The sequence below is a fragment of the Armigeres subalbatus genome, chromosome 1 (assembly GCF_024139115.2).
Source record: "Armigeres subalbatus isolate Guangzhou_Male chromosome 1, GZ_Asu_2, whole genome shotgun sequence".
In the NCBI taxonomy this organism is placed as follows: Eukaryota; Metazoa; Arthropoda; class Insecta; order Diptera; family Culicidae; genus Armigeres; species Armigeres subalbatus.
Window position 1 is genome coordinate 34,348,762 of NC_085139.1, and position 8,422 is coordinate 34,357,183.

Consider the following 8,422-nt stretch of genomic DNA (forward strand, 5'->3'; position numbering starts at 1 on the left):
GAAGTTCTACGGGATGGTCTCCGAAGCTCCCCTGGAATTCATGCTCCAGTAAAGCCTCGAAAAACGTTGCCAGAAGGACCTGATGTGAACTTCCGGAGGAATTCCTGGAGGAATCAGGATGACCCTGGCGGAACTTCCGTTTCAGCCGAATTAATCCTGGAGAACTTCGAGGAATGTTAAGGAATTCCGAAGGAACTTCCGAGAATTTTGTGAGGATCGCAGGAAACAATTCTGGAGTAGGAACTTCGGAGAAATCTATTAGAGGAATTTTTAAGTAGTTGTCAATGGCGTAACCCACAGAAATCCTCTGACCATTTTCAATGGGTCATGTTTGAAGAACGACCAAACAAGGGAATTTGCTGACCAGATAAAACTGAAGTGGCGTTGCCAGGTGTGGAAGGAACACTTCCGAGACTTTGTTGAATGGTGGAGGAAGTGACGTGCATCGGTGAACAGAATAAATATTAGCAACGATGGATAAGTTTCGTGGAGTCACCCCACACTCAGATGAGGTTAAAAAAGCTGTTAAAGAGCTGAAAAACAATGAGGCTGGGTGGGGAAGGACCCAGCTCCTGGCAATGAACTTCTCAAAACATGGCAGTGGAGCAGCTTTATGAAGTTCTGCACCATATTATGTCGAAAATATGGGAAGACGAGAAAATGCCTGTGCTAGCTGGTTGATTTATCTTCATTTGCCCCCTCTCTCTTTAAAGAAAGGGCACAGACTGGAGTGCGCAAATTACCGAGGAATAACCCTCCTCCTTATTCGGCGTACAAAATTATGTCCTGCATTCTGTTCAACAGATTGAGACCGCTTGAAGAGTCCTTTTCGTCGGTGAATACTTCACAAGCAGGTTTTCGTGAGGGCCGATCAACGACGGATCAAAATGTTTACCCTGAGACAAATCCTTGATAAATTCCTGGGAGTACAACTTGCAGATTAACATCATCTGTTTATTGATTTCAAGGCGGCGTACGATTCAGTGAAACGGAATGAATTATGTAAATTCGCGCTTTCGGTACATAGTTTCTTCCGGCGAAACTGATAAGGCTGATTCCGTATAACGTTGACGGATTGAAATCAAGTGTAAGGGTTGCGGGATGAAATATCGACGTCATTTGTTACCTTAGATGGATTGAAGCAGGTGATGCACTCGAATCTACTGTTCAATATAGCGCTCGAGGGGAGCGATTAGAGAGCTTTGTGTGCAAAGAAGCGGTACCATTTATCACAAAATCGCATATGCTTCTGGGATTTGCGGACGATATCGATATTATCGTGGAATTGATCGCCGTGCCGTGGAAGAGGCTGTTGTGCCTTTAAGAGGAGACAGCGAGGATTGGATCTCACGATCAATGCCAGCAAAAACGAAGTACATGGTCGCTGGCAATCAACGGGGATTTATTAGTGGGGGTCGTAGTGAAATGGTGCTGGATTGTGAAAAATTTGAAGTGGTAGAAGAATTCCAGTATCTTGGAACATTAGTGACGTGCGATAATGATGTTACCCGCGAGGTGAAAAGGCGTATTGCAGCTGCAAATAGGGCTTATTACGGACTCTTCGTAACCAGCTTAAGTCCTCTGTAGTCTGCATACGAAAACAAACTCGCGCTGCTATACATACCTCTTGATTCTTCCGGTGGTTTTATACGGCACATGAGACATGGACGTTAAAGGAGGCTGATCGGAGTAGCTCGGAGGTTTGAGCGTACAGCGTGATGAACACATTGGCGTTAAACAGGAGAACGGTATCTGTTTAAGCTGTTAAGCTGTGTTAAGCTAAAGCTAAGCTAGAAGCTGTTGTTGCTTAAAGTACTAAGTTGTTAAGCTAAAAGTTGCTAAAGCTAAGCTAAAGTTAAGCTTAAAGCTAAGCTTAAAGCTTGGCTTAAAGCTTGCTTAGTTAAAGTTGCTAGAAGCTGGCTAAAGTTAAGCTGCTTAAAGTCAGTTGTTTAAAGCTACAAAGCTGTTGAAGTTGTTTGAAAAGCTAAAAGCTTTGTGTGTTCGCTAAAGCTAAGCTAAAGTTAAGCTGTGCTTAAGCCAGTTGTGTTGTTTAAAGCGTTTTTAAAGCTTGTGTTAAGCTAGTTAAGCTAAAGCTAAGCAAGCCATGTTTAAAGCTAAAGCTAGTTAAAGCTGTTTAAGCTAAGCTAAAGTTAAGTCCAGTTAGTTGTGCTAAGCTAAAGCTTAAGCTTAAAGCTGGGTTGTAAAGTTTAAAGCTGCTAAAAGCTAAGCTAAAGCTGTCAAAGTTACTAGTTAAAGTTGCTTAAAGCCCCAGCCCCAGCCCCAGTCCCAGTCCCAGCCCCATCAGTCCAGCTCCTGTCAAAACACCAGCCCTGGGCCTGCCAGCCCGCTCCAGCCCGGCTCAGCCCAGCCCGCCCCCAGCCCCAGCCTGGCTCAGCCCGCTCAGCTGCCGCCCAGCCCAGCCCTGGGCTCCAGCCTGCCTCAGCTCAGCCCACCAGCCCACCCAGCCTGGCTCAGCCTCCGCTCCCAGCCTGGCTCAGCCTGCCCGGGCTCAGTGCCTGCCCGGCCAGCCCGCTCTCAGCCTGGCTCAGCCCCGCTCAGCCCGTCAGCCTGGCTCAGCCTGCTCAGCCTGCCTGCAGCCCAAGGCTCAGTCCCTGCCCTGGGCTCAGCCCGCCTGCCTGCCCGCTCAAAGCCTGCCTCAGCTCAGCCTGCCTCGCCCCAAAGCCTGCTCAGCTCACCAGCCTCAGCTCGCTCAGCCTGCTCAGCCTGCCTGTGTGCCTCAGCTCGTCAAAGCTCTGGCTCAGCCTGCTCAGCTCGTCAGCTGCCTCAGCTCGCCAGCCCGCAGCCAGCTGCTCAGCCGTGCCTCAGCCAGCCTGCTCAGCCTGGGCCCCAGCCCGGTGCCCAGCTTCTCAGCCCGCTGTGCCCAGCCCAAAGCCTGGGCTCAAACACCAGCCTGCTTCAAAGCCTGCTCAGCCCAGCTCAGCCCAGCCCTGTCAGCTCACCAGGCCCTGCCCGGGCCTGCCCGTCTCAGCCTGGGCTCGTCAGCCTCACCAGCCCTGGCCCCAGCCTGGCCCCAGCTCCTGGCTCAGCCCCACTGTGCCTCCGCCCAGCCCGGCCTCCCAGCCCCTGCTCCCAGCCCCCAGCCTGCGCTCCAGCCTGGGCTCAGCCTGGCCTCAGCCCCAGCCCTGGGCCCCCAGCCCGCCTCAGCCCACGCCCAGCCTCCGCTCAGCCCAGGCTCCGCCCTGCTCAAAGCCTGGGCTCAAACAACTGCCCCTGCCTCAGCCAGCCTGCCTGCCTGTCAGCCTGCCTGCGCCTGGCTCAGTCTGCCTGGGCTGCCAGCCTGGTCAGCCTGTCAGGCCTGCTCAGCCTCGTCTCAGCCTCCGCCTGCCTGCTCAGCCAGCCTCAGCTGCTCAAGCTCACCAGCCCTGCCTCAGCCCGCCTCAGCCTCCAGCTCGTTTGGGTCAGCACTGGGTCAGCCCGCTCAGCCTGCTCAAAGCCTGCTCAGCTGCCCTCAGCTCAAAGCCTCAGCCTCAAAGTGCCTGCCTTCAGCCTGCCTTCAACAGTGCCTTGCTCCAGCCCAGCCCAGCCTGCTCGCCTCAGCCCGCCTCAGCCTCAAAGCCTGCCCCAGCCCCCGTCTCCGCCCCAGCCCCTGGCTCAGCCCCCAGCTCAGCCTGGCCCCAGCCCTGGCCTCAGCCCGTCTGCCTCAGCCCAGCTCCGCCCCAGCCTGGGCCTGCCTGCTCAGGCCCCGTGCCCAGCCACCAGCCCGCCCAGCCCCGGCTCCCAGCCCGTCCCGCCCCAGCCTGGGCCTCAGCTGGGCTCCAAAGCCCGCCTCCAGCCTGTCTCCAGCCCGCCCAGCCCGCTCAGCCCAACCAGCCTGCCCAGCCTCCCAGCCTCAGCCTGGGTCAGCCCGGGCCTGCCGTGCCTGGGCTCAGCCCGCCTGTGCCCCAGCTCCGCCTGCCTGGCCCCAGCTCCGGCCTCAGCCTGCGCTCAGCTCACCGCCTGCCTCAGCTCCGCTCAGCTCGCCCGCCTCAGCCTGCCTCAGCCTGGGCTCAGCTCCGGCTCAGCCCGCCCAGCCTCACCTCAGCTCCGGCTCAGCCTGCCTCAGCCTGGCTCAGCCTGGCTCAGGGTGCCTGCTCAGCTCAGCCTGCCTCAGCCCTCAGCCTGCCTCAGCGCCTGCCTCAGCCTCGCTCAGCCTGCCTGTGCCTGCCTGCCTCAGCTCAGCCTGCCTAAGCCTGTTTAAAGCCTGTTAAAGCTAAGCTAAAGCTAAGCTTAAAGCTAAGCTAAAGCTAAGCTAAAGCTGTTAAAGTTGCTTAAAGCTAAGCTAAAGCTAAGCTAAAGCTAAGCTAAAGCTAAGCTAAAGCTAAGCTAAGGCTAATAACGCGTAGCAGCTGGAGACGGTATGGTGACGAACCTGAGAGCACGCACGCATAACAAACGTTTTTCAGCTACGGGTCTCCATGAAATTCAGGAGGAACATGCAAACATACATGCATGCAAACATGCATGAGAGTTATTATGTATTATTGATCGATATCAAAAACTTTTTAAAATCTAAACAATTAAAAATCACAATAAATAATCAAAATACCCCGGATAAAGGCAGTCTTGCGCGTTAGATGGTTAATAGCTTTGCTTGATTTCTTATCTACATGCGACTGTTATATATTTATGAGCAGTCAATTTCTATTCTAATTTTCATACAAACTTCAAACTGCGCGTGTTATTGTTGTTCGCGTGTTACAAAGTTGAAATATGGGGGGAAATATTTTTTTTGAGATCTTTTAGGGCTTCCAAACCTTCCTTGAGTTCAGATCTTGATGATCTATATAAACAACAAAGCGTTTTACGTGGCCTCAATCCTAATATTTAGTTGGAAATGGTACTTGAGACATAATTGAACTATTTTTATCAAACCGCAGTGTTACCAGAACATCAACGGGCCTCCAAACTATTCTTGAGTTCAGATCTTGGAGATCTACAAAATCAACAGAGCAATTTATAGGTTCCCGAGCTTGTGTGTTAGTTGGAGAAACCTCATGGGACATCATTACACCAGTATATACAAAAAACATCGTTCCCGGAATATTTACGGTACTCCAAACAATTCTTGAGTTCAGATCTTGAAGGTCTTCAAGACCAACAGAGTGCTTGATAGGTTACTGAGCTTGTGTGTTAGCTGTAGAAATCCCATGGGACATCATTACATCAGTATTTAAAAACAGAGTCAACATTCTCAGAATAGCTATGGTACTCCAAACCATTCTTGAGTTCAGATATTGAAGGTCTACAACACCAATAGAGGGATTCATACGGTCCTGAGCTTGTGTGTTAGTTGGAGCAACCCTATGGGACATCATTACACCAGTATACACAAATCACAACATTCCCTGCGGTACTCCAAATAATTCTTGAGTTCAGATATTGGAAATCTTCAAGACCAACAGAGTGATTCATGGGTTTCCGAGCTTGTATGTTAGTTGGTAAAGTCCCATGGGACATTATTACATCAGTATATAACAAATCAACATTCTCAGAATATCTAAGGTACTCCAAACCATTCATGAGTTCAGATCTTGGAGGTGTACAAGACCAACAGAGCATTCAACAGGTTCCCGAGCTTGTGTGTTAGTTGGAGAAGCCCCATGGGACATCATTACATCAGTATATAAGAAATTCAACATTTCCAGAATAGCTACGGTACTCCAAACCATCCTTGAGTTCAGATATTGGAGGTCTACAACACCAACAGAGTGATTCATAGGGTCCTAAGCTTGTGTGATAGTTGGAGCAACCCCATGAGACATCATTACACTAGTATAATCAAATCACAACATTTTCAGAGTCTACAGGACCAACAGAGTGATTCATAGATTTCCAAGCTTGTGTGTTAGTTGGTGAAGCCCCATGGAACATCATTACACCAGTATATACAAAACACAATTTTCCCAGAATATTCACGGTACTCCAAACCATTCTTGAGTTCAGATCTTGGGGGTCTATAAGACCAACATATTGATTCAACGGCTACTTAGCTTATGTATAAGTTGCAGAAACCCCATGAGACATCATTACACCAGCATATGAAAATTATGATATTCCCAGAATATCTACGGTACTCCAAAGCACTATTAAGTTCAATTATTGGAGGTCTACAAGATCAACAGAGTAATCCATAGGTTCTTGAGCTTGTATGTTAGTTTGAGCCCTATGGGACATCATTACACCGGTATATACAAATCTTAAGATTTCCAGAATATCTACGATACCATACATGAGCTATTCCAACTCATAAAAATAGTTCAATCAAAGTTAATTGCCTATTTCCGGGGATTAAACCACCCGACTTGGACTTGGACATAACGTACATATTCACATATGAGTTTTCATAACATCATAAAAATAGTTGAGACATCGAAGATTTTCATGTTGATCGTTTTGAATATTAGGATCTGTACTCAAGGCCAGTTTGGAATTTCGTAGATATTGAACGAATTCTGAAGTGTGACTGTAATGATGTATTGAAGTCCCATGGAGCTATTCCAACTCATAAAACTAGTAGGGACATCGAAGATCTTCGTGTTGATCGATTTGAATATTAAGATCTCTACTCAATGATAGTTTGGAGAGTCGTAGATGGCGAGCGAAGTATGTAATATGTCTGTAATTGTGTTACAAGGTACCGTGGAGCATAAAAATAGTGGGGACATTAAAGATCTTCATGTTGATCCATTTGAATATAAGGATCTGAGCTCAAAGACAGTGTGGAATGTCGTAGAAATTCAACAAATTCTGTTATGTGTCTAAAATGGTGTTACGAGGTACTGTGAAGCTCTTTCAACTCATAAAAATAGTTGAGACATCGAAGATCTTCGTGTTCATCGATTTGAATATTAAGATCTGTACTCAAGAACAGTTTGGAGTGTCGTTGATATTTAACGAATTCTGTGGTGTGTCTGTAATGGTGTTACGAAGTACCGTGGAGCTATTCCAACTCATAAAACTAATGAGGACATCGAAGATCTTCATGTTGATCGATCTGTACTCAACGATAGTTTGGAGAGTCGTAGATGTCGAGCGAAGTATGTAGTATGTCTGTAATTGTATTACGAGGTACCTTGGAGCTATTCCAACTCATAAAAATAGTGGGAACATCAAAGATCTTCTTATTAATCGATTTAAATATTAGGATCTGAGCTCAAAGACAGTTTGGAGTGTCGTAGAAGTTCAACGAATTCTGTAATATGTCTATAATGGTGTAACGAAGTCCCGTGGAGCAATTCCAACTCATAAACATAATTGAGACATCGAAGATCTTCATGTTGATCGATTTGAATATTAAGATCTGAATTCAAGGATGGTTTGGAGTATCGTAGATATTGTTAAAGATCTGTTATACCACTGGGCAGGCGCAGGATTTCATCGTTAAACGTTTCAATTATAATTATTCAACAAGAATATGGTAAAGTATGGTGTTATTCCTAAGAACATCAAAATTACAACTCAAGGATAGTTTGAATACTCTAGATCATCGTATAGCCCGTAACCTGACCTGTGCAATATTTTTCATGGATGGACCAGTTAATTTTGAACATTTTTGCTAAAGAAAGCAAGGCTCTATCTCTTAAAACTGATTTTTGACAGCTGATTTTCGTCTTGGGTCATATATGACCCATCCATATTGAATCGGTTAAGCATAGAGTGGAGCGAAAAGTCAAAATTTGACTCCAATAGGCATACATGGTCGGAGACGAGCCAGCCTAGGGCTAAAAGTCTCCTTAATAAAAATACAAAAAAAGGTACACATGGTTGTAACCGTGTAAGAATCAGTGACCCATCCACACCTTCTTTGTTATCGGTCAATCAAAATTGTAAGTTTTAAGGAATACCTAACTACATCAAGCCTAATAAAATATAATTTAGCTTAAAGCTAACTTATCGCACGATATCTGCGTTTGGTGAAAGCAATCGGAAATTGGAAGTTCATTTTCAGTGCAAAACCCAAAGTAAACGAGCATAAATTCCATACAAAAATCCAAAATGGCTGACTTGGGGACATTGGCAAGTCAGATAACTCCCCAATAAAGGCATCCTGACTGCAACTAGGTAATGGTAATTTAGGTGGTAACATGATGATAGCTAACAGATATAGTATTACATGTGAATAACCGTTACCACCTTCGGCCTGGGACAAACTTGTATTGAATTACATCAAACGGGTCAGTAGATCACTGTGCAGCTGGAAATGAGGAACTTGCGGTTTTCGGTGGATATAATTTCTCTCTACATTTCTCCGGGTGATGAGGTAATTTCCCTGATATCTACATAATCATATGATTGCACTCGAGTCGATCAAGCTGAACGTCATAAAACTTTACGACTGTCTGTCTGAACGATGATGTGAGGTAACCGCCCTACCTTCCACGTTGAACGATGACAACCGTCAAAACCATAGCGAATTGCACAC

The 8,422-nt window shown here is 46.9% G+C and overlaps 1 protein-coding gene across 1 annotated transcript in view; it reads left to right on the plus strand.

The window, feature by feature from the left end:
- LOC134206089 (uncharacterized) overlaps positions 1-4,208 on the plus strand; it is a 34,960-nt gene extending 30,752 nt beyond the window's left edge. Inside the window, exon 2 of the mRNA XM_062681784.1 lies at positions 2,267-4,208. Coding sequence (XP_062537768.1) covers positions 2,267-4,208 — 1,942 coding nt within the window. The remainder of the gene's footprint in view (positions 1-2,266) is intronic.
- The last annotated feature ends 4,214 nt before the right edge of the window (positions 4,209-8,422 follow it).